General features: G+C 34.5%; 1 protein-coding gene across 5 annotated transcripts; it reads left to right on the top strand.

Annotated features, from left to right (window-relative positions):
• The first annotated feature begins 31 nt into the window (after positions 1-31).
• On the top strand, positions 32-27,053 carry LOC7469046 (beta-arabinofuranosyltransferase RAY1). Of its 5 annotated transcripts, none has more exons than XR_002983204.2 (7): positions 22,121-22,319; positions 22,542-22,864; positions 23,063-23,315; positions 23,397-24,167; positions 24,686-24,932; positions 25,262-26,653; positions 26,888-27,053. XR_002983204.2 is itself a non-coding variant. In XM_052455369.1 (6 exons), exons 1-6 carry the CDS (start codon positions 118-120, stop codon positions 25,675-25,677), a joined length of 2,013 nt encoding a protein of 670 aa, XP_052311329.1. In that variant the 5' UTR covers positions 32-117; the 3' UTR covers positions 25,678-27,053. The 5 variants fall into 5 exon arrangements, 3 of the variants coding, with proteins under 3 accessions (XP_052311329.1, XP_024462280.2, XP_002312675.4); XR_002983203.2 differs by having other exon boundaries at positions 26,759-27,053; XM_052455369.1 differs by lacking the exon at positions 22,121-22,319 and adding an exon at positions 32-120 and having other exon boundaries at positions 25,262-27,053.
• The last annotated feature ends 83 nt before the right edge of the window (positions 27,054-27,136 follow it).

Below are 27,136 nucleotides of genomic sequence, written 5' to 3'. Positions count from 1 at the left end.
GCTCATTATTACCCTTCTTCTTCTGCAAGTATAACCATCCATCCACAAGATAGCCAGCACAGTATTCACTGAAGCCCTCCCCCTGTCTGGTTAACTGTGCCACCTGGAAGATATGAGATGGTATGTGAATTTTGAGATCATCTAAGGTTCCATTTGGATTCAAATTATCATTTCTTTTTTTATTCATTGGAAATTTACAAGTATAACTCGTAAAATTAAGTCGATTTTGATTTAATCAAAATTGCAATATTTAATTTTTACTTGTTAATTTTGATTTTTATTATCTTTATATATAAAAAAAATAGTTGATGAGAGTTAATTTTTTTTTGAACATGCGTTTAGCTTAACTTATTTTAATGACAAGTTATTTATGAAAAATAATTTTTAAATTGCGTTCGAAAGATAAATTTTAGTTTATGTAAGTCGCATCAAACAAAATGAAGCCCTCGAACTTCATCCACGACTTGAATATTATGGCTGCGTTTGGAAATGGTTGTTGTACTTGTTTGTTTAAAAAATTTAAATTTTTTTTTTGTTAAAAATTAATTTTTTTTACATGTATTAAATTGTTTTGATGTGTTAATATTAAAAATAATTTTTTAAAAATAAAAAAAATATTTTAATGTATTTCAGCACGAAAAGTACTTTAAAAAATAATCACAATCACATTTCTAAACAGATTCATATGTTTCGAATCTTATTTTGAATTAGATCATAAATTAGATCATTGGTTTGACTCTCAAGTGATGATGAAGATGAATGGAATAGGATGAAATTCAACTTGGATGGGTGGGTGTGCGGAAAATACTGATTTTTCACACAATATGGATTATAATAGTAAAGATTTTATTTTATCCTTTTTATCTCCTTGGTTATTGAATTTTTTCTTTTAAATTTAGTTTTTATATAATGTGTGCGTGAGAATTTAGAGTTGATAATTTATTTTAATTTATTTTTATATGGTTATCGTTATATTAAAAAAATATTTTAATATGATTTATTTTTTAAAATTTTTATTTAAATAAAAAATGATTTTGAAAAAAAAATAGGTTATTAAACATTGTAGAGTGAATGACTCGGTTTGCGAGTTTGACAAGATAACTTTGATCGTCTCGGTTCACGGGTTTAGCCGAATATCTTTTTTTGTCTTTCTAATTGAACTCGATTATGTGATTGTCTATTTTTTTTTTAGTTGAGAAAATAGTTTTGAAAAAAAAAACACATGTTATTAAATTGTAAAAAGTTCATAGGCTTGTTGATGAGTTCGGCGAGTTTAGCTTTTCTTTTTCTTTTAATTTATTTTTTTCAATTGTATCCTTTGATATTGGACTGATTAAGAATTGAGTTTCATAATTTGTTTCATTTTGATTTCTATGAGGTTATCATAGTCTTAAAAAAAAGTCTTGGTATTGGTTTGATACTTGGTTTTGCAATCACTTATTTTTGTTATTGTATAGTTAAATAAATAATAGTTAAAAAAAAAACAAGTTATTAATTTTAATGAAGTTCATTATCCAGTTTGTAGGTTTGATGTGTTGACTTGGGTTATTTGATTTACGGGTTTAACAGGTTTACCCATTAAACCTGATATGTTTTTTAATATAGTTTTTGGTACTTTAATTTTTCTAATTGTTTTTTTTTATTTCACTCTTTTTCAATATTAGATTGGTTAGGAAATGAAATTAATGGTTTATTTTTTTTTCTATTTTTTTGTAGGGTTATCAATATCTCAATAACGTCTTTTTAGGGTTGGTGCTTGATTTTGTAAGCATCTAATTTTTATCAAAAAATAAAATAAAAATAATTTACAAAAATAACAATGTTATTAAACACATTGAAGTCTATGACCCAGGTTGTAGGATGACCGAGGTCGATCTAATCTATCATTGTTTCTATATTAAAAAAAATTGTCATCTTAAAGTTTTTTATAAAAGTTATGCTATATTTTTACTGGTCATCCAAGTTGTCTTTGGACCTATTAAATTGAAAGACTCACTTTTGATCAGCTTCCATGCGGTTTAATTTAAAATGGGGTTGGCAGGTTTTAAAATCGAACTGCTTGATTAGATTTAATGATACTACCAAAAAAATCTTCATACCTTAAAAAAATTTATTGGTTGGATGGGTGATCAATATTTAAAAGTACATTTTCATTAAGGTTTTATATCATCATATTGCTCTTAAAGTATCATTAAATTCTCTAACTTAAGCATGTTTTATAATAATAAGTCTGATAATATAAGATATCTTTAATTTATGGTAAATATTCATTTTAAATTCTGGCATATCTCACAATTCAAAAAATTGATTAATGTGTTTAACTATTGAAATTGAGAAGACAAATAGAGGGCTGAGTTTAGAAAAGAGATGTTGATTCAATTCAAACTGGAACACCATTCGGTTATTAGGTCATAACTGGAGCTGTAGACCTTGAATTTAGGTTTGGTTTATCTTGATGGAAAGATAAAACATAGGCATTAAAAGTCCAAGATTCAAAGCTGTCATTTTCAAGTTCAAATCTTAGCAACAAAAGAGAAGTTTGAATATGTCATGTAGCCCATACATTGTTCGATGTTCAGCTCATATCTCGAGTTCTAGAAGTCTAAATGAGCTCATTTTTTTTGTTGGAAAGCTGAGACAGATGCCCATAACTTTCATGAAAACTATATATTCAAATGTTGATATTAGCAATGATGTTTTGTTCAGCTATCAAGTTAATAGCTAGCTACCAAGTCAAGAGTTGGCCATCAACTTAATAATTAGTCATCAAACCAATAGTTCTGAATTTTAGCCTATAAAAGCAGATATTTGCCATACATTTAGACATCTTGATTTTCAGATCAAGATCTTGCTCTTGCTTTCTTTCTTTGTATTTTTGTAATGTTCAAGTTTTATTTCATGTTATATTCTCATTAATTTCTTGTTTATACTTATTATTTTCTTTACTATACTTAGTTAATTTATATCATAACTATGTTATTATCTTGTTTATTTATATTTCTCATCTTCATTATGTTTAGCTAAGTTTATTTTGTTAAGGTGAAAATGTTACACTAATGGTGCTAGAATAAGTATAGTATAAACTGAACATGAACTTTAATGTTTATATTCAAGAAAGTTTGCTATTGACATGTTTTATAATTGTTATCTTACTCATTCTTAATACCTTACTTGTTAAATGGTTAATCTAGATTTGTGTTGTACAAGCCTTGGTACAACAAATACCTAATACTTTCATAACTTATTACTATATGGATAACCGACACATATGCTATGAAAGGAACTTGATTTGTTGTTGACATAAGTTAGCACCATGAATACCAGATAACATTTACAAGTATTGACGTTACTCAAATAAGATAATTAATATGATCATGTTAATAATTTATAATGAGCCATTAATGATAAATCATCTTATTGGAACCTTCTTTGTGTGTGGTTTCCAGTTGACTAATAAAAAGTGTTTGAACTATTCTTATTCGAAATACCATTAGTGGATGCTCTAACATTGACAATTGTTTTATCATTATTTAATCTTTACATTAATATCACGTCTCAAAATTCTCTTCAACTCTGTTTATTTTATTATCTATGATTTATATAGTTAACCTCCCTATAGATCGATCTCGGTCTTGCCGGGTTATTTATTACTTTGACACTTCTATACTTAAGATAATATATCAATCATTTGTTCATGTCAAGTTTTTAGCGTTGTTGTTAGGGAGGTAAGTTACTGTATAAATTATATATTTTATTTTTCTTTTAATTTTTGTTTCTTCTTTTTTCTACACTTACATGAGAGTTTGGTCACATATATTAAGTGGTGACTGTGTAGAAAATCTTCATCCTCTTTAGAAAACATGGTCGAAGAGGATAACCAATCACTTCATAATAAGAAAAACCGTCTTAGAACATTTAGAGACCATATGAATCCTACAAGAACAAGTGCACCATCATGTATAGTTTTCCCTTTCGATGCATCTCACTTTAATTTTAAACCAAGTATTATTCAACTTTTACCTACTTTTCATGACTTAGATCTAGAAAATCCATACTTGCATTTGAGAGAATTTGAAGAAGCTTGAAACACTTATAATGACTCAAATTGTAGCATGAATACCATCAGACTAAAGCCTTTTCCTTTCTCTTTAAAAGACAAAGCTAAAACATGACTGTAAAATCTTAGGTCAAGATCCATTCGTGCTTAGGATGAAATACAACAACAGTTTTTTAAAAAGTTTTTTCCTTCTCATAAAACAAACTCTTTCAAAAGACAAATCACCACTTTCACTAAAAAACCATGAGAAACATTTTACCAGTGTTGGGATAGGTACAAAGACTTACTTAACACATGTCTTCATCATGGTTTTGAAACATGGAGATTGGTTTCATACTTTTATGAAGGGTTAACACGTAAAAATAGGTGAATAGTGAAATTGATGTGCAATAGAACTTTTAAAAATAAAGACTCTGATGAAGTAATGGAGTACATAGACTTGTTAGCTGAAAATGCTCAAAATTAGGACATTACAGGCACTTATGAGGCATCGGGTAAAACCCAGCCTCAAACATCTAGTGAAGACATATATAACCTTAGGGAGGATCATGATCTCCAAGCTAAATTTACATCTTTAGCTAGAAAAGTTGAAGCACTATAATTGAAAAGGAGTGATCAATTAAAATTTGTTCAATAAATTTTAAAAAAATGAACACTCAACTAATGATTGTCCAACTTTGCCTTCTTTCAAGGAATGTCTTAATAAATAAATCAATGCTTTAAACAATTTCTAAATGCCAAATCAAAATTCATACTCACAAACATACAACCCTAGTTAGAGAAATCATCTAAATTTTAGTTTGAAGAGTAGTAACAATAATGCACAAACTTCACAGCCACCATTTCAAGCACACCATTGTCATAACTCATTTTTTGGTTATTTCCCAAATTCACTTTTTCTCTTCCAAAAAATCAAAAAAAAATTCAAAAAATAATAACAGTGAGAAGAAGATGTCAGAGCATCCAGAAAATGGTTAGAAATTGGTTGAGGAGGCTCAAAAATTCAAAGATTAAAATTTGACAGTATATTTTACAGATAAAGAGCCCTGTTGACAAAGAAAAATTCAAGTTGAGGAAAAAATTCCAAAATCAAATGTTTATGGACTTAATTAAATTTTATTGGATGTTTAATTGAATTTATATAGGGTTTGATTACAAGAAAAAATGATTTTTAAGTCAATTTAGGCTTTAATTGGAAGAAATTAAGGTTCTGGGGTCAAAGTATGATTTTTTAGAGTTGATTTGGTCAAATCAGGGGCTTAATTGAATAGATATTGAAGTTTGATGATCAATTAGGGACTTGATTGCATAAATCTAAAACCAAGGACCAAAGGGAAAAATGCGCCGAAATCTAGGGTTTAAATTGAAGTTCTTCATGGGTAAAATTGAACAAAATTAAAAGTTTGAAGCCAATCAGGGGTGTAGATAGAAATAAATCACAAATTGAAGGACTAAATCGTAAGATACTATTCATCTTCTTCTTCAGCAAGGCTGGTTGGGTGGCCACCTTCCCAAGGCATTTGGCGCCTCGTTGTTTCACCAAATTGGATGAAACGTACACGCAAACGATCCTGGGATACTTGACTACACGCTAGTGGAAGCCGTTTGGGCTGATCGATGCTGCAAAGGCGGTGGCACCGCCCCAAAGTGGCCAACCCGACCAGCCATTTTTCCTACAAAACTGACATTTCATCATTGCTACTTTGAGCCAATGGTTGGGATGCTTTCGGGTCGAACCAAGGGTTAAGATTTTGCACCAGAAGAGAAAAAGTGTCCCTCTTACACCGCCTATAAATAGATTTGATCTTCATGCTCCAGGTGTGGAGAAAATTTGATCCAAAGTCAGCCAAAAAACTAGCCATTTCCGGTTTCAGCCAACATTTTCCTCTCTATTTCTCTCTCCACTGTGGCCTCCTGCCACAACCACCAGAGCCACCACCAGCTGCCACCGTCCTCCCAGTCATCGATAACAGCACTTGCACCGTGAGAAACGGAAGAAGAAGCAAACACAGAGACAAACAGAGGGAGGAACACAGAACATAGAAAAGAACCACTGCAGAACCACCATCACAGCAGCTGCCACTTGTTTCCCAGCCACCCTCAGCTCTCCCCAGTTTTCCACCGCCACCAGCACCGTGAGCTACCACCAGCACCGCCGCAGCCAGAACAAAACAAAAAAAACAGAGAGCCAAAAAACAGAAGGACAGAAGAGAAGGGAGCTGAAAAACAGAAGATAGACAAGGAAGAAGATAAATACTGTAACATCTCTCTGGTCCTTTCTCTCCGTCGCTGGAAACACTTCCTACCACCACAACACAACCGTTGTCCACCGCGACAACGACGCCACCGCCAGGTAATTCTCTCCCCCTCATCTCTGTTTCTGGGTTTTCTTCTTGCATGCAGAACGTGCACTGTGCACGTTTTGCAAGCAAGAAAATAATTACCCGTTACTGTGCATGGCACAGTAACCAGTCCGGGTTGGATCATCAACCCAATCCATGTGACTGGGCTGAGTCCAACCCAATATAAGATAGTGGTATTTTATTTGGGGTCGGTCCCAGCCCAATTTTATTCCGGGTCCGGCCTAGTAAAAGAAAACAAAATCAAAAAAATCAAAAATTAAAAAAATATTTTTTGAAAATTTGTGTTTTTCTATCCATTTTGCTTAATATTGGTTTGTATTTTTATACCGTAAAAATATAAATCCAGTATAAAAATATCCAGTTTTTGTCAAAACATATATAAAAAAAACATGTCTTTGTTTTCATGCATACGGCCAAGTCTCTAAAAAGCAAAACAAATCATATTATATTTTCATACAACAAAATACTTCAAAAAAATTATATATGTTTTAGTATGCATCTAGGCTTTAATAACCAGTTTATTAAAGTCACGAGAACTAGGCCAATATTTCAAAAAACATCCAAAAAAATATTTTTTTCTTTTAATATCCGGGATTACGAATTTATACGTAAAACGTACTCCTGATATTAAAAAGGTAGTTTTTTTTATTTGACGTTAGCACAGTTAGGTTTTACCTCATAAGATAAAAACTTTCTTACTGAGGAGGGCTTTTCTTGAACCATAGACGGACCAATAATTAAAAAACATGACAAGACCTTAGATTTTTATTAGATAATAAAACAATGCAGCTTACCTTAGGTAGGGCATATTTGGGGTGCTAATACCTTTCCTTTATGCAATCAGTCTCCGTACTTGATCTCTGAGACCAGTTAGGGTTTCTAGTGACCAGAATACTAGGTGGCGACTCCCATTCCATTTTTTTTCCACTGATAAAAGACAAGAATTCCTTGTCTTTCCATATTTGCCGGAATAGATAGACTTACCACACCTGATGATGAGGTTGGTGGGTGATCGCCGCGACACCGCACACGTGCGACAACCATAATTTTCAAAATTCTCATAAATATGCACCTCCTTATGTTCCAAATCCTAGAAGAAATCTTGAGAAAGCATTGCATACATTAATTAAAAAGCAAGAGACAATTAACACTCAAAATGCTCAAACTATGGTAGATTTGAAAGATATTCTTGCAAAATTCACATCTGCTCTTAGTTTTCAAGAAAAAAAAAAGTTTTCATCTCAACCATAGTAAAATCCTAAAAGGCAATACAATTCAAGTGCGTAGCTCCGAAAGCCAATACATGGATCAAGTCAAATCAGTCATTACTCTCCGTAATGGTAGGATTATTGAAAAACCTATTCTTGAACCTTGTGAGAAAGATGATGAGTCAATCTTGTCATAACCCATTTTTGGGTCACTCCTAAATTTTTTTCCTTTTCTTCAAAAAAAAACTGCACGGTGCTGTTTTTAATGGCACAGTGCAGTTTCTTCTCCCCTGCAAATGCAAAGATAGGGGAGAAGAAGATTTTTGAAATCTTTTTCCCGCTCACCTTCTCCTTCTCTTTTCCCTCCCACTTGCCCACAAAACTTGGACACAAGCCACATCCATACCCTGCCACCATTAATACAAGCCATGACCGGCCACCCTACCCTGTGCCAAGACATGGGCAGGATAGCCACCTTACCCTGCGCTATGGAAGTGGTAAGGTACCCCTCTCTTCCTGCGGCTATAAATACAGAGAAGGGAGAAGACAAACGGGGAGGAGGGAGAACAGAAAACAGGGGGGATTAGCGGAAAAAAAAAGGAAAATGAGGGGAAACCGAGAGAGAGACAGAGAATTGTTTGGAGAGAAACAAGGTGACAGAAACAGAGAGAAGAAGCAACGACAGAAGAGAAGAGGAAGAGCGACCACAACCGGCTGCCGCGACACCAACGCCACCAGGAGCACAAACACAGCAGCACTGCCCACGCCATAGTCAGCCTTCCTCAGCTCATCATCTTCCCCCACCCGTTGCTACACCATTGAAGAAAAGGCAGCAACCTGCGCCTCTACACGGGGAAGAAGAAGAAGAAAATCGCTGTTGTCATCGGGCTTCCCAGCCACTGCCACCTTCATAATCATCATGAGGCATCGTCGGATTCCTCTCCACCTCCACCAACATCACCGCCAGCTGCCATTGCCCTCCCAGTCGACAACAGCCCCGTGAGAAGCAAAAGGAAGAAACAAAAACAGAGGCAAACAGAGTTGAAGAAAAACACAGAGAAGAAGAGGAAGAAAGGCCGACCGCCGTCCAAGCCACTCCCCAAGCCGCCACCACCAGCATCTCCACGAAGCCACTGTAGAGAGGGAAGAAACCATGTTGACAGAGAGAACGAAAAACAGAGGAAGAAAACAGCACAACGAAGCAGAGGGGAGAAGAAGAAAGACCGCCGCCTCAGCCACCGTCTGCCACCACCGCTGCCTTTCACGCCGGCCAGACCACCTCCATCGCAGGTCAACCTTCCTTCCCCCTTCTTCTTTTTTTTCTTCTTCTTCCCTGCTGTTCATGCATGAACAGTGGGCGTGAATTATAATTCACGTCCACTGTTCATGTAGCAGTGGGCTTCGGCCCAGATTTGTTTTTGAGCCAGGTCTGGCCCGGTTCCAAAAACTTTCAAAAAAATATTTTCGAAAAAATTTGTGATTTCCCCGCGTATTTTTCTACTAAATTTTGCTTAATATTGGTTTGTATTTTTGTACCGTAAAAATATAAATCTAGTATTAAAATACTCGGTTTTTAAAAAAGGGAAAATGTTTTGGTTTTCATGCATACGGCCAAGTCTCTCAAAGAAAAGATCATGTCATATTTTCATACAACAAAGAAAACTTAAAAAAAAAATATGTTTTAGCATGCATTTTGGCTTTAATAACCAGTTTATTAAAGTCATGAGAACTTGGCCAAAATTTCAAAAATTCCAAAAAATTATTTTGTTTTCTTTTAATATCAGGGATTATGAATTTATACGTAAAACGTATTCCCGATATTAAAAATGTAGTTTTTTTATTCGATGCTAGAACGGTTAGATTTTACCCCATTAAGATAAAAACCTCCTTATTGAGGAGGGCTTTTCTTGAATCTTAGACAGACAGGACCAACAATTAGAAAACGCGACCAAACCTTAGATTTTGATCAGACAAATAGAACAATACAGCTTACCTTAGGTAGGATGTATTTGGGGTGCTAATACCTTCCCTTTACGCAATCAGTCTCCGTACCTGATCTCTAAGACCAGTTAGGGTTCCTAGTAACCAAAAACTAGGTGGCGACTCCCATTCCTTTTTTCTTCACTGATAAGAGATAAGAATTCCTTGTCTCTCCAAATTTGCCAGATACACACACAATGAGTGTGGAGGGCGATCGCCGCAACGCCGCACACGTGCGACAAATCTTTGAAGGTAAGAAAGAGGTTGAACCTGAACATTTCAAAGAAAAGACTGATTCCCCACCAGCACTTCTATTTCCTTATGTTATTACCAAATAAAGGAAAGTCAATCACAATTCTGAAATCTTTGAAAATTTTAAATAGTTAAGGATCAATATACCTTTGTTGGATACTATTAAATATATACCTTCTTATGCTAAATTTTTAAAAGACTTGTGCACTGTGAAGAGAACTGAATGTGAAAAAAAAAAAGCCTTTTTAGCCAAATAAGTAAGTGTCATTCTTCAAAACAATAATGCTTTGAAATATAAAAACCTTGGTTGTCCTACAATTTCATGCTTTATTGGAGAATATAAAATTAAAAAGGCTTCACTTGATCTCGAAGCTAATGTGAATTTACTTCCATATTCAGTTTTCCAAAGTCTCAATCTAGGTGAGTTAAAACCAACTTCTATAACTCTGTTACTTGCTAATAGATTTGTAAAAGTTCCTAGAGGAATAGTTAAAGATGTGTTAGTATAAGTTGATAAATTCATCTTTCATGTGGATTTTATTGTCTTGGATACACAACCTGTTGAAGCATGTAATTCAATTTCAGTCATTTTAGGATATTCATTTCTTGCAACTTCTAATGCATTGATTAATTGTAGGAATGGACTGATGAAGTTATCTTTTGGAAACATGATATTGAAAATGAATATTTTTAACATTTACAAGCAACCTGGAGATGATAATGATTTACAGGAAGTAGACTTTATTGAAGAATTAGTTTACGATCACTTTGAAACAACTTCTAGTGAAACTGAGTTCAATGAATCTAAAGATTCATAAATGATTTATTTTCAGGAAGAAATCAAAGATAAGAAAGGCACCGAAAATGTTGTCGCTGATTCTTTGTCAAGATTGACTATAGATTCCACATCTGACATCACATCAATCAATGATTACTTTTCTGATGAATATTTATTTTCTATTATTACAATGTCTTAGTTTGCTAACATTGTCAATTTTCTTGCGACATAAAACTTTCCAGCTCATTGGAGTACCCAAGATAAAAGAAAGTTTTTGAACGAAGTGAAGAACTTTTCTTGGAATGACCCTTACTTATTCAAATATTGTCCTGATCAAGTATTTCGAGGATGCATTCCTAACAATGATGTAAGAAGTGTCATTAAATTTTGTTATTTTGAGGCATGTAGGGGGTCATTTCTCGTCAAAAACGACAACTGTAAAAATTACAATGTGGATTTTATTGACCCACCATGTTCAAGAACACACATACATTTTGCAAAACTTATGAAAATTGTTAAAAGATAGGATCTATTTTAAAATGTCACATGATGCCTTTGAATCCTATTCTTGTTATTAAAATATTTGATTGTTAGGGTATAGATTTCATGGGTCCATTTCCTCTATCATTTGGTTTTTTGTACATAGTAGCCATAGTAGATTATGTTTCAAAATGAATAGAGGCAATTCAAAGTTGAAACAATGATCAAGTTTTTGAAAGAAAATATTTTAAGTCGATTTGGAATGCTTCGGGCCATGACAAGTGATGGTGGAACACATTTCTGCAACAACCCATTTGAATCTTTAATAAAGAAATATGGAATCACACACAAAGTTTTCACTCCTTATTACCCTCAAACAAGAGGACATGTAGAACAAGCTAATAGGAAGATCAAACAAATCTTGAAAAAAACAGTGAACCTTAATCGTAAAGACTGGTCTTTAAGACTTAATGATGCACTTTGGACTTATCGAACTGCTTTTAAAAAATTATTAGGTATGTCACCTTATAGGCTAGTTTATGGAAAACCTTGTCACTTGCCTGTGGAACTTGAACATAAAGCTTATTTGGCTATTAAAGCTTTCAATTCAAACCTTAATGATGCTAGCCAACTGCGTAAGTTACAAATAAATGAGCTTGAGGAAATACGAAATGATGCATATGAGAATTCAAAAATTCATAAAGCAAGAATCAAAGAGTTTCATGACAAGAAAATCTTGAGAAAAACATTTGATGTTGGTCAAAATATTTTGCTTTATAATTCTCGACTCCATTTATTTCCTGGAAAGCTAAGATCAAGACAAAGTGGTTCATTTATTGTGAAACATGTGTATCCTTATGGGGCCTTTGATATTGAGAATCCAAAGAATGACAATGTTTTTAAGGTAAATGAACATCATTTGAAAGTTTATTTTGATAATTTTCCTAGTGAAAATGAATACATTGGTTTGAGTGATCCTGTTTATAAAGGTTGATTGTTTTGTTTTTCTCACATTGTTTTTTGTTTTTTTTTTGTGACTTTTGTTTTGCTAGTCTCTCTTCAACCTCGGACAAATAGCGGATAACGGTACTCTGTGACTCTTAGTCGATTCTTTTAGTTTTCTATGATAACTGATATTTGTTTATATATTTGTTCAAATTGCATGTTCCTTCTTTTTCTTTGCATCTCTTCTCCACTTGTCATCTAAAAAATAGACACCACTCTCGAAAAATTGAAAAAAATATTTTCTTGTTTTGCCTCAAAATGTGATTACAAAAATTTACCATCTTAGGTGTGAAAGATTGAGGTTGTTAATGAACCATGGAATTCTTGAAGATACTCGCTGAATAATTGAAGTAAAGGTCCGCTTATCAGGTGAGTCTTCCAATTTTTTGTTTCGCACATGCCTGGGACAGGTAAAAGCATTTTTGCGAAAAAATATCTTGTAAAATGATTGAAAGTCTATCACAGATGTGTCAGATAGACTTGTAATGCACGATGTCATTCTTTAGGAATGATATCTATAAACCGTGAAGATAAAATACAATTCATTAATGATGGCCTGAGTAAGGAGTCTTTAGATAATCTTTATTAACTCTTGAGATGCACCCTAGTGGAGATGTGCATCGTGCAATTCATGATTTATGACCCCATTTTCATAAAGAACATACTCGATATAGTCTTAGAAATCTGATTAAAAAAGACCATGTTTGTTAGTTTTTAAGAAAACTGGATGGGAAGCCTATCCTCAACCCATAGAGAAGCCGTTCTTGAACGTCAAACCAATGGAAGATGTGAGCCACAATCACAACTACTTGTACATACACATGTTCTGACAAGAGAGAGAGAGAGAGAGAGAGAGAGAGAGACTTCAACTGGCCTATATATAAGTGATATGATTGCATTTTCCATTTTCTATCTATAAAATATTCTCTTTATTCCCTTCATTTCTATTAAATCCATACTTACAATATAGAAGAGTATAGAAATGACAGGTTCCTTGGCTTATAAAATAAAAAATATTTGTGTTTTTTGTGGATCTAGTCCTGGAAAAGAAAATAAGTTTTTAGAATTAGCAAATCATCTTTGTCGGATACTAGCTGAGAAAAATATTCATTTAATGTGTCATAACCTAATTTTAATTCACAAAAATGAAATGAATGAAGAAAAATTGAGTTTTGGGCCAAGACAACACAAATTAGAAGCCTTAAGGATTTGATCATAATGGATTTTAAGTTTGGAAGCCAATTGTGGTAGAAAAGGAAAATTTTGATAAGATTGGAGACTTAATTAAGCTTTGAATCAGTTTAATTAATGAAATTATGAGCTTAATTGAAAGAATTGGCAAGTCCTAGGACTCAATTAAACTTTGATCTGGTTTAATTAATGATGTCAGGAGTTTAATTGATAAGTTTAGGGTCTCAATTGAGCTTAGAATTAGTTTAATTAATGAAATCAGGGGCTTAATTGAAGAAATATTAAAAATTCAGGGCTGATTTAGGTCCAAATTGCAAGAAATTAAAATCCAAGGACCGTTGTGTAAAATGTGCCGCAATGCAGGGTTTAATTATAATTTGGTCCAGGGGTCCGATTGAAAAATATCAAAACATCAAGGATCAAATTGAAAAACAGCCGCCCTCGCCCTGAAACGGCGTCGTTTTGCGCCCATGCATGTCTTCTTCCTCTGGTAACGGAGGACGCCACCAGTGAAGAAAAAAACGAAATGCTGCCCAGATGGGCAGCCCAACAGAAGCCGAAGCAGACCAATTTAGTCTGCCAAAGTCTCCAATCCAAGCAGACTTCCTCTCGGTCACGCTACTGGAATTCGGGCCAAAGTCTACCACCAAGGTGTCCGAGTCCGAACAGAACACCAACACCCCAAGCCACACTTATCCTCATCCTGAAAGGGAAGAGACGGTGGCAGATGAACCATCAGAAGTCCAGCCCTATAAAAAGCAGGGGAGGGCACAGAACAAAGAGAGGGTAAACCCTATTTTGGCGAAAGGGCCGCCGGTTCCCCCCAGCCATAGACATTGCTTTTCCTCTCATTCACCCAGACGGACCAACACAATCAGCACTGAGAGGGCATTGATCAGTACACGGCCAAGAAAAAATGGCTGCTTAAACCCTATCTTCAACCCCGCACCATTATAGTTCATGAGCCTGCATCACCGAGAGTCGCAGCTTCCTCTCCCCCGCAACCAGCTCCTCCACGTCTCAACCGGTGCTGATCCACCTCTCCTCTCTCCATGGCAGCAGCTCCAACCAGTCCATAAACCGTTGTCAAGGCTGCCCATTCACTCACCACGAGCACAGCCATAACACCATTCCTCAACCATAGCAGAGTTTGTTTCTTCACCAGCAACGAGAGCTCTCCTCCTCAGCCGAACATCAACCTCCAGACCGGCAACAGCAACAGCTCGACATTACAAGTAACAGCACAGCCACAGGATAGAAAACCAGAAGGCACACAGGCGCGAACAGGAGAGAGTGCCAAGACGAACTAAAACAAGGGAACTGACAGGATCTTGAAGATATGGTTGATCTTCAAGATAGTAATTATCAAGATAATGTTTATCTTGCAGATACATTCAAATATTGTGTTGCCATATCAATACCTGTAAATCTCTAGAAATTAGGCAGTAATTATGCTCTGAAAGGAGTCAGCTAATGTTGCTGATTCTTCTCCTTAATTGTAGGCCTTCCTGCTGTATATATTCTTCCGCTAGCAATAGAATAATAGATGAGAATTCAGTATTTTGTTCTTCTTAATTTCTGCTTCATGTTTTCTACACAGGACGAACTGAGAAGAGGGAAGAACATTGAAAGAGGAAGAACACGGACGAAGACACAAAAGCAAAAACCAGGAACTAAAGACAGGGGACGAAGAAGAACAGGGGGGAGCAGGTAACACGCTTAAAAAAAAAAAGTAAAAGAAAAGCAAGAACCAGAGGAGTAAATGAAAAGCAAAAGCAGGGGAGAGTAACGTTGGTCAGTCATAATCTCCGCGTCCGGCAGCACCTGAACCAGGTAAATCTTTTCTTCTCTTCTGCAATATAATTCATTTGACACTGTTACTTGAATTATAATTACTACCCTCCTGTAGCAAAGCAAGCGTGAAGGATTCACGCGTGTAGTCCTGCCCGTTTAACTGGGTAGACCCAGCGAGTCTAGCCTAGCCCACACGGACTGAGCTAGATCCAACCCTAAAAAAAAAAAAAACAGATTAAGCCTGGGCCTCAGGCCCAGTCGGGTCATTTTATTTTTGTTGCTATATAATATTTACAAACGTCAGAGTTAGAAGTATCTGTAGTCAAATATTCACCGGCGCAAGAGTCAGGAATATTATAGGCAGACCATCCAAGATAAAACACAATAAACCCTTAACAATTTAAGATAAAACCAATAATGCAGTCTACCTCAGGTAGAACGCTTAAGGGGTGATAATATCTTCCCTTTCGAGTAACCAGTCCCGTACCATAGAATCTTTGTTGACCAGTTAGGATTTTTAGTGACTATAATATCAGGTGACAATTCTTTAAACAAGATATTTTCCTCCAAAGAACAAGATGTCAGATATCTGGTTTTTTTTCAAGAATTTATTTTTTAAAAGGTCGTCGCGATGTCCGAGTGTGACATAATGTATTAGATTTGATTTGAGCCTTAGTTTGTAAAACCTTGTGTCTTTTGGTTTTATTAATAACATAATATTTTCTATTATTTCTTATATTTGTTTAAGTGAATTTCAGGTTTGTCAGTAGTAGTTGTTTCAGGTGATGTCTTCTATACTCTACCTTTCTAACTTAGAACATTGAGGACAATGTTTTATTTTGGTTGGTGGGAGAGGGTAGTTAAAAAAACTAACCTTTTATTGTTATTAAAACTATTTGACAAAACTGTTATTGTTAGGATAACAAATTAAGGAGAAATTTTATTAACTCTTGAGACGCATACTAGTAAATATTTTCAATGGTTATTTGCAACATTCATAACAAGGTTTTATCATACTCTTTTTTATAACTTACTCAAGTTTACAAACTCTCATTCTGTTCTCACTTAATCCATCTCATATACTTATATAGCAAGTATTCATAAACCCTCATTTTGACACACACTTTAACATATCATTATGGGTTGCACATTGAATTATTATATTATTTGTGTTCTTTTATTAAAGGTAAAAACTAAGAAATATGGATATTATATAAGTTTTCAAAAAAAAAACAATGATAATAAAATAAATAAATAAAAACATAGACAAGTTTGATTTCGTAATCTCCTAACCTAAGCAATTAAGCTCGAAGTGATGTTTTAACGCCTAATACCCTAAAGTCAACTAACTTGGGAGCTATTGGCTCAATGCTTGTTACATGGATTGAGGAGAAAAGCTTAAGGGAATCAAACATTGCACCATCTACATTTTAGTATCTGCAACCCGAATTACTAAGCTCATAGAGGTGTCTCAACACCTAATGCCCTAAGACCGACTGGTTTGGGAGTAGCCTAAAGCTCGTTACATGGGTTAAAGATACATTATGTTCTTATCTTGTTTAAGAAAAAAAAAAGATAATAATCCTAACCCAAGGGAGTTAACCTTAGAAAAACATTAGAACAAATTTTGTTTTCTTCCAAGTAAAGCCTCATAACTGTGTGTTGATATATTGAGTATAAAAGGAAGGTTTATTAATATCTTGATTAAAAGGTATGGAGCAGACATAAAAATCTAATGAGAGTTTGTTTATTTGAATATATCAATAGAAGTTAAATGATGAATGTTTTGCTTTTGGATCTTGCAAATTGTTTTCTATTTTAACGCTTTAATTACAATGAACTAGTAATAAGCTAGTTAGGGGGTGTGATCAGTACTTAAAAGTGCATTTTCATTGAGGTTTTATATCATCATATTGCACTTCAAGTATCATTACATTACCTAACTTAAACATGTTTTATAATAACAAGTGTAATAATATAAGATATCTTTAATTTATGGTAAATGATCATTTTAAATGCAGGCATATCTCACAATTCAAATGATTGATTAATGTGTTTAACTATTAAAATTGAGAAGATAAAGAGAGGGCTAAGCTTAGAGAATAGATGTCGGTTCAATTCAAACTAGAACACCATTTGGTTATTAGATCATAATTGGAGCTGTAGACCTTGAATTTAGGTCTGGTTTATCTTGATGGAAAGATAAAACATAGGCATAAAACATTTATGAAGAGTCCAAGATTCATAGCTGTCGTTTTCAAGTTCAAATCTTAGCAACAAAAAAGAAGTATGAATCTTTACAGCAACCTAGACACTATTTGGTGTTCAGCCCATATCTCAAGTTCTAAAAGTTAAAATGAGCTCATTCTTTTTTTATTAGAAAGCTAAGACACATTCCCACAACTTTTATGGAGATGATTTATTCAAATTCTGATATTAGCAATGATGTTTTGTCCAGCCAACAAGTCAATAGCTAGCCACCAAGTCAAGAGTTGGCCACCAACTTAATAATTAGTCATCAAATCAATAGTTTTGAATTGTAGCCTATAAAATGAGGCATTTACCATACATTTAGACATCTTATTTTTCATATCAAGATCTTGCTCTTGCTTTCTTTCTCTATATTTTTGTAATGTTAAAGTTTTATTTCATGTTATATTCTCATTAATTTCTTATTTATTCTTATCATTTCTTTTACTATACTTAGTTAACTTATATCATAACTACGTTCTTATCTTTTTTATTTATGTTTCTTATCTTCATTATATTTAGCTAAGTTTATTTTATCAATGTGAAAAGGTTACACTAATGGTGTTAGAATAAGTATAGTATAAACTGAACATGGACTTTAGTGTTTATATTCAAGAAAGTTTGCTATTGACATGCTTTATAATTGTTATCTTACTCATTCTTCATACCTTGCTTGTTAAATGGTTAATCTAGATTTGTGTTGTACAACCTTTGGTACAATAAATGCTTGATTCTTAATTCAAAGGATTGATTGATGTGTTTAACTATTGAAATTGAGAAGACAAAGAGAGAGTTAAGCTTAGAGAATAGATGCTGGTTCAATTCAAACTGGAACACCATTCAGTTATTAGATCATAACTGGAGTTGTAGACCTTGGATGTAGGTCTAGTTTATCTTATGGAAAGCTAAGACATAGGCCTAAAACATTCATCAAGAGTCCAAGATTCAAAGCTGCCATTTTCAAGTTCAAATTGTATCAACAAAAAAGAAGTCTGAATTTGTCCTGCAGCCCAGACATTGTTCGGTGTTTAGCCCATATCTCTAGTTTTAGAAGTCCAAATGAGCTCATTCATTTTTTTATTGGAAAGCTGAGACAAATTCTCATAACTTTCATGAGACTATCTATTCAAATTCTGATGTTAGCAGTGACTTTTTGTCCAGTAAACAAGTCAATAGCTAGCCACCAAGTCAAGAATGGGCTACCAACTCAATGATTAGTCATAAAATCAATAGTTCTGAATTTTAGCCTATAAAAGGAGGCATTTGCCATACATGAAGAGCAAGATCTTGATCTGAAAATCAAGATGCTTAAATGTATGGCAAATGCCTCCTTTTATAGGCTAATATTCAAAACTATTGATTTGGTGACTAATTATTAAGTTGGTGGCCAACTCTTGACTTGATGGCTAGCTATTGACTTATTGGCTGGACAAAACCTCATTGTTAACATCAGAATTTGAATAGATAGTCCTCATGAAAGTTGTGAGAATTTATCTTCTCTTTCCAATAAAAAATGAATGAGCTCATTTGGACTTCTAAAACCCGAGATATAGGTTGAACACCAAACAGTATTTGGGTTGCAGGACAGATTCAAACTTCTCTTTTGTTGCTAAGATTTGAACTTGATAATGGTAGCTTTGAATCTTGGACTCTTCATGCATGTTTTAGGCCTATATCTTAGCTTTCAATCAAGATAAACCAAACCTACATCCAAGGTCTACAACTCCAGTTATGACCTAATAACCGAATGATGTTCCAGTTTGAATTGAATCAACATCTCTTCTCTAAGCTTGACCTCTCTTTGTCTTCTCAATTTCAATAGTTAAACACATCAATCAATCCTTTAAATTAAGGATCAAGTATTTTTTGTACTGAGAGTTTTACAACACAAATCTAGATTAACCATTTAACAAGCAAGATATTAAGAATGAGTAAGATAACAATTATAAAGCATGTCAATAGCAAACTTTCTTGAATATAAACATTAAAGTCCATGTTGAGTTTATACTATACTTATTCTAACACACTATTAGTGTAACCTTTTCACCTTGACAAAATAAACTTCGTTAAATATAATGAAGATAAGAAACATAAATAAACAAGATAAGAATATAGTTATGATATAAGTTAACTAAGTATAGTGAAGGAAATGATAAGCATAAACAAATGAGAATATAACATGAAATAAAACTTGAACATTATAAAAATACAAAGAAAGAAAGCACAAGAAAGATCTTGATATGAAAAACAAGATGCCTAAATGTATGGCAAATACCTCCTTTTATAGGCTAAAATTCAAAACTATTGATTTTATGACTAATTATTGAGTTTGTGGCCAACTCTTGATTTGATGGCTAGCTATTGACTTGTACGCTGGACAAAGCCTCATTGCTAACATTAAAATTTGAATAGATAGTCCTCATGAAAGTTGTGAGAATTTATCTCTTCTTTCCAACAAAAAATGAATGAGCTCATTTGGACTTCTAAAACCCGAGATATAGGCTAAACATCAAACAGTGTTTAAGTTGCAGGACAGATTCAAACTTCTCTTTTATTGCTAAGATATGAACTTGATAGTGGCAGCTTTGAATCTTAGACTCTTCATGCATGTTTTAGGCCTATATCTTAACTTTCAATCAAGATAAACCAGACCTACATCCAAGGTCTACAACTCCAATTAGGACCTAATAATCGAATGATGTTCCAGTTTGAATTGAAGCAGCATCTCTTCTCTAAGCTTATCCCTCTCTTTATCTTCTCAATTTTAATGGTTAAACACTTCAATCAATCCTTTGAATTAAGGATCAAATATTTGTTGTACCAAGGGTTATACAACACAAATCTAGATTAACCATTTAACAAGTAAGGTATTAATAATGAGTAAGATAACAATTATAAAGCATGTCAATAACAAACTTTCTTGAATATAAACATTAAAGTCCATGTTGAGTTTATACTATAATTTTTCTAACACACCATTAGTGTAACTTTTTCACCTTGACAAAATGAACTTAGCTAAATATAATGAAGATGAGAAACATAAATAAACAAGATAAGAATATAATATGATATAAGTTAACTAAGTATAGTGAAAGAAATGATATGCATAAACAAGTGAGAATATAACATGAAATAAAACTTGAACATTATAAAAATACAAAGAAAGAAAGCAAGAGCAAGATCTTGATATGAAAAACAAGATGTCTAAATATATGATAAATGCCTCGTTTTATAGGCTACAATTTAAAACTATTGATTTGATGACTAATTATTGAGTTGGTGGCCAACTCTTGACTTGGTGGTTAGCTATTGACTTGTTGGCTAGACAAAACGACATTACTAACATCAGAATTTGAATAGATGGTCTTCATGAAAGTTGTGGGAATTTGTCTCGGATTTCCAACAAAAAAAGAATGAGCTTATTTGTACTTCCAGAACTTGAGATATGGGTTGAATACTGAACAATATCTGAGCTACAGAACAGATTCAAACTTCTCTTTTATTGTTAAGATTTGAACTTGAAAACGACAGCTTTGAATCTTGGACTCTGCATAAATGTTTTATGTTTATGTCTCAGCTTTCCATCAAGATAAACCAGACCTAAATGCAAGGTCTACAGGTCCATTTATGATCTAATAACCAAACGGTGTTCCAGTTTGAATTAAATCAGTATCTTTTCTCTAAGCTTATCCCTCTTTTTATCTTCTCAATTTCAATAATTAAACACATCAATTAATTTTTTGAATTGTGAGATATACCTGATTTAAAATGAGCATTTACCATAAATTAAAGATATCTTATATTATTAGATTTGTTATTATAAAACATGCTTAAGTTAGAGAATTTAATGATATTTTAAATGTAATATAATGATATAAAACTTTAATGAAAATGCACTTTTAAGTATTGTTTAATAGGATATAGATATTATTAAATCTGAAACTCAATTTATATTTAATTCAAAATATTAATATTAATATAACACAAATATCCATTCTTCTCAAAGTTAACTTTAAGTTATTTATAATTTTGACATTTAATACGAACACATATTAACATATTTTATTTTCTTTAAAAAAAACTCTTGAAACTAAGTCGAATTATTTTTTTAAGCTCAAAATGATGTGTTTTTTTATAAAAAAAAAAACCTATTTTTTTCACTAACTTACCCTAGGTTCTGTAAAACCAGTTTAAAGTAAATGAGAATCTTGAGTAAAACTATAATTGAAATTTTTTAAAATATTTAAGAAATATTTTTTATTTTTTTTATGTCTGACAAGTGCGAGATAATTTTTATTTTGTACTTAATATTTTTTTGTTAAGTAAGGATAATTTTTATTTTATAAAATATAATTGACAAATAAATCTTATTTATTTATAAAGTTTTTTTTTATTAAATAAGGATTTTAAACCATTAATCAAGTAATTTTTAGCTTAAGATACTCTTATTTCATTAATCTAGATCCCAAGTAGATGAATCGTTGAGTAAATCCATGTTGGATGGATCATTGAATTAATCCATGAATTAATCTATTATCAACCCTGTCCTAGGATCCACATCATGAGGGATATTATTCATTTGAAAACCGAAAACCAAAACAAATGAATAATTGCATCTTTTGTTTTTAAAAGTTGAAAACAGAAGGAAATCGTATATAATAATAATAATAATAATAATAAATTATACCACAATTTGTTTATGTAATTATTCTCCGGGATTTTAATAAGAGAAAGAAATGAAATGGTTTGGTTTGATAATTTTCAAAGCATGGTTGGTTGGAGTGGATGGAAGGAACATGGAAGGAGGCTGGATATCCCCCAATGCAAAGTTTTGAATATTGAAAAAGTAATGGAAGGTGACGTGTGGCTGCGTAACCACGCCTAACTTCACATGTCTTCTCATGCGCTTCCCCGTCTTGGTGGTGGCGCTGTCAATGGCCCTTGTGGGTTCGGTTTGTTTGGTACTCTTCCATTCCTTTCTTTCTTTCTTCCCTCCCCCCTTCTCAGTTAAAGTTTCACTCTCTTTTCGGTTAAAACCCGCTATCTCTTTTCAAAACACGGAAGAAGAAGTAGAGCAATATCAACAATGAAGGTTTCTCATTTCATCTCTTTACTTTAATCCTCAGCAACACCATCTCTCTCTTTCTATGTGCTCTGAAACTTGTTATGTTTTTGAATAACAGGGAATGCAGATGGGACTGTGGTGGGTCTGGGTATATGGGTTCTTGTTGATTGGTCTTTCCTTGTATGCCACACAGAGGCTACCTTCTTTTAAGCTGACAAGACCCCAGAATTTCAACCACAAAGGTTTAAGCCCTCCGACAATTACTATATTTTCAGCGCCTACTGACCCTTTTGCAGCTTCAGCTGACTCCAAGCAGAGTCTTGCTATTCGATCATGGCTTGCTTTGTCCCCTCAAATCATTGTCGTTTTGTTTACTCAACAGCCTTCTTTTGCCTCAGCTTTTGGTTCCCGGGTTTTGGTTGACTCCACTATTGATTTCACGTAAGCATTTATTTCGGTTTTTAATTTGATTATTTTCTCGTCTCTGCAAAGCTATGCTTTAGATGGCTCTGCTCTGGATTGGTTAATGGTTATCTTAGGTCGGTCAACAAGTTTGTTATCTTGTTTCTTGCCCAATTTTATTACGAGGAATATGCCATTCCATTAGCCTTATTCTCTTCTTATTCGGGTGTTTTCTAGGTTTCTTGGTACCCCATTCTTTCATTCCATGCTAGAGAAATCACGGTTATTCACAACAGACATAGCTGTTTTTGTTGATCCACAAACAGTTCTTCTGCCTGACCTCATTTCCACCTTAAATTATGCTCACAAACTTGACCGTGACTGGCTTCTTGTGGCTTCGTTACGAAATGTTTCCTACTTCCCGTTCCACTTGGATGATGCTGGGGAACATTGGCTCAGAGAGGATGGACAAAGGGTAAGACGCCAGGAGGTATGAAGGATTCCTACCCCAGACTGAAAGTTGACCGCCTATTTGGGACTACAACATTGACACCGTTCTTGATTCCAACAGTTGCAGGAGATACTTGGTCATCATTGGGAGTGGAATCATTGTGAGGACAGAATGCTTATGGCATGGAACAACAGAAATCTACCTTTACATAATGGAGTACTTCCTCCTTTCTTGTATGGCAAGGGGATTCACAACCACTGGGTCGTCAATGAAGCTGTGTCATCTGAATTGAGGCTTGTCTTTGATGCGAGTTGGACCATCTCATGTCTCTCTCTTAATTATCCTGAACATTGGTCTGAACTGTCAGTCAGAGGATCCAGTGTTTTAGAGATTGAAAACAGAAGGTGGGAGGAAGGTGGCAATTCCCATCTGGGTGCACTATATGGCTCGATGTTTTTCCGAGAAATTAATTATTCTGGCCTAGTAAATCTTTTGAATTGTGAGGGGCAATATCTTTTTGCTGACAGAACTGAAGACAGCGTTTATCCATCTGTGTGCCAGACAGGAAGTGGATGGACTAGAAGGGTTTTGAGATCCTGTACCCAGAGGAAAAGGATGGTTTCTGCCGAAAATGTTAAATCACAAAACAGAACATTAAATTGTTCTATGAGAGACAAGTTAAAGATATCGGAATCATTAGATTTTCCATTTTCTTTAGTGTCACTCCTTTCAATAACTGCAGACGAGAACAAAACACTTGTGCTTGCTGTTGCTGGATATAGTTACAAGGACATGCTAATGAGTTGGGTGTGCAGATTACACCAACTCCGGGTCACAAATTTCATCATTTGTGCTCTTGATCAGGAAACATATCAATTCTCTGTCTTACAGGTACTGCTTTATTGCTTTCTGTTTCTCTTGAGTTTTAGTTTCTTGTTCCAATTCAATTAAAATGGGGGTCAGTTTCCCTGCTGTGCAATTACAGGCACGTGGACAGGGGCATGCTCATAAAGAGATTATATGTGATTCTGGTAGACAAATTTTGGGCTACTTGCAGCATATTGGTTTAGAGAAGGGACTGTAATAGTTACATTTGCTCTTTTTCTCCATTGCCAGAAATTGACATTTTAGGATGACCTTGAACATCTGGGGAATGGACTTTGCTTGGACCGTTCTCTATTTATGGTTTTGAGTGCCCAGAGGAATTCTAAGGTTTATTATGGCCTGAGCGCAATTCTTATTGTTTAGTTGCACCAAATGGTTTAGGCCAGTAAATTTTCACATTTGTATTCTATCATGCTTTTGGAAGATTGCCCCAAAAGTTCTATCTGGATTTAGTTGGGGATCTCCCTCCCCCCAAGCTGTTGTCTATTTGTGTGTGTTAATTGAAATTTTCTATTTTCTGCTAGGGCCTCCCTGTTTTCCATGATCCATCAGCGCCAAGAAACATAAGCTTTAACGATTGCCACTTTGGAACAACATGCTTTCAGAGAGTCACCAAAGTGAAGTCCAGAATGGTTTGGAAGATACTGAAACTTGGGTACAACGTACTTCTAAGTGATGTCGATGTTTATTGGTTTGGGAATCCATTGCCATTGCTTTATTCTTTTGGTCCTGGTGTTCTTGTGGCACAGTCCGATGAGTACAATTACACAGGTGAATTCTCTAAAAAATGTAGCACTTAAATAACTAATTTCTTCTCATTGGCTTAGTGCACACTGGTTCAAGGGCATCAGAAGGAAACTAGTATATCTAGAATATCTAGTTGAAATCTGGTGCATGTGACTTTATTGACTTTTTTCAAATGACCCTATCTTATGTTTTGTAAAAGTACATATTAGAGGGGGAAAAGGGAGTTTAGATTACTGTTACTCTGGGGGACTGATACTGATCAGTGTTTGATGACTCTATTATAACTTTGTTTATCTCTATTATAGTCTTAGAAGTTCAATTGTAACCTATTTGTTCTGCTGTTCTATCTGTAGGACCTGTAAACTTACCCAGGCGCTTGAACTCTGGTTTTTACTTTGCTCGTTCTGATGCTTCATCTGTAGCTGCTATGGAGAAGGTGGTAAAGCATGCAGCAAGATCAAACCTGTCTGAACAGCCAAGCTTCTACGACACATTGTGTGGTGAAGGGGGATCCTACCGTATTAGTGATAACAGATGCGTGGAACCCGAAACAAATCTAACCATTCATTTCTTGGATAGAAACCTCTTCCCTAATGGTGCATACTTAAACCTATGGCAGAAGAAAAATGTGAAAAAAGCCTGTATGAAAAAGGGCTGTCTTATTCTTCATAACAATTGGATTAGTGGGAGAGTGAAGAAGTTGGAACGACAGGTTGTATCAGGTTTATGGGAGTATGATATTAGCAGAAGGATGTGCCTGCAGAGATAGTGCAGTTTCAAATTGATGCGATATTTTTGATAACTAGTTATTCTTGGGTTGGTGTTTCTTATCCGCTGTCCTAGGCTAACTTTGATTTTCACGTGGAAGAAAGGAACGAAACTTATTCCCTTCCCCTATGCCAAAGAATCTCTTGATAGCCTTGGTTTCATCATTGGCTTTCTGTGGACAAAACACTAGTTAGATATGGCCGGCCATGAAAGCCTTGGCAATATATAATAATATGGAAATAGTGCACATTGGAACAATGCTCCCCACATTCCTGTCGTTATAGTGAGATGAAATATTGGGATCTTGCAGCTTTTGATTGCTGGCTATGCTGAAGGGCTGTGTTCATTTGTTAGGCCTGAGTGGAAGTACACAGAGAGAGTCCAGAAGGAAAAGAGAACTGGAAGGAGCTCCTATATCAGTAGGCTTATGCATACTGTCAAGAGATATTTCAGTCAGGATAGTTCATCCTGGTGGAAGAGAGGAGCTGTATCAATATGCCCTTCCTGCATCCCACTTAATGGAAAAATATCCTGGAATGTGCGTTGCTCGTCCAGGAGTTTTCAAAAATCCCCAGGAGTCTCTGTTATGGCCAGATGAAAATTTATTGCCAGGTCACAAATATCTTTTAATTCCATCCACTACTGCTCAGAAATTGACTCTTAAACACATGGAAAGGGTAAAAGTGAAAGGATTTGCAGAAGGTAAAGATGAGATAATTGATGCGAATATCACTTGGGATGAGAGCGGAGACATTTCCGAGGAATCTGTAGGTTCTGCGAAAGAATTCTATGCTTCCAAGGATAGGCGGCCAAGATATAAAGTGAAGAGGACTGTCAAAGCAAAGAAGCCTTTTGTACCCCCACTTCCTAAGGCAAGATCTTTCCGTGTATCAGTGTGGGAACCCAGCTTGACTTCTGTACAAGAAGTTTCTCCATGATTTGGTTATCAACCAGATGTGAGTATAACATGTATTCTGGTATGTGGACTGGTCCTTCTAAGCAGTTCTTTTTCCTCCCTTCTTTTCGTTAGAATTTTGAAGCATTTCTCATTGTTTGTTGGTTTTGTGACATGTCTGCTACAGAAACTTTACCACAATAACCGAGTTTGTATAGAAATATGCATAGGTGCTTATTATTCCACTCATGAGCTGGAGGATCCTTCTTATGTTTGTGGAGTTTACTGGAACTGTTTCTTCCATTTTCACTTGCAGAATGTTCAATATTTGCCGTGGTTGAATCAAGCATCAAGAACTTTGTATTCTGGCTGTGAGTATAACCATTAATTTTGTCATTTGTTTCAAGAGAGAATCCTGCTATGCTTTCTGGACCTTGATTCACATGCTGATGTAAATATAATCTTTCATAGTGTTCTTAGAACTGCAGCAGTGCACTAGTCATGGCTAAACTTAGTGGACCATCAACAAGAACAGAACCTGATGGCCGAGTAAAAAAAGTACTAT

This window comes from Populus trichocarpa, chromosome 8 (assembly GCF_000002775.5).
Source record: "Populus trichocarpa isolate Nisqually-1 chromosome 8, P.trichocarpa_v4.1, whole genome shotgun sequence".
Taxonomy (NCBI): Eukaryota; Viridiplantae; Streptophyta; class Magnoliopsida; order Malpighiales; family Salicaceae; genus Populus; species Populus trichocarpa.
The sequence above is the reverse complement of the archived record's forward strand: the minus strand, read 5'-3'. Positions and strand labels throughout refer to the sequence as shown.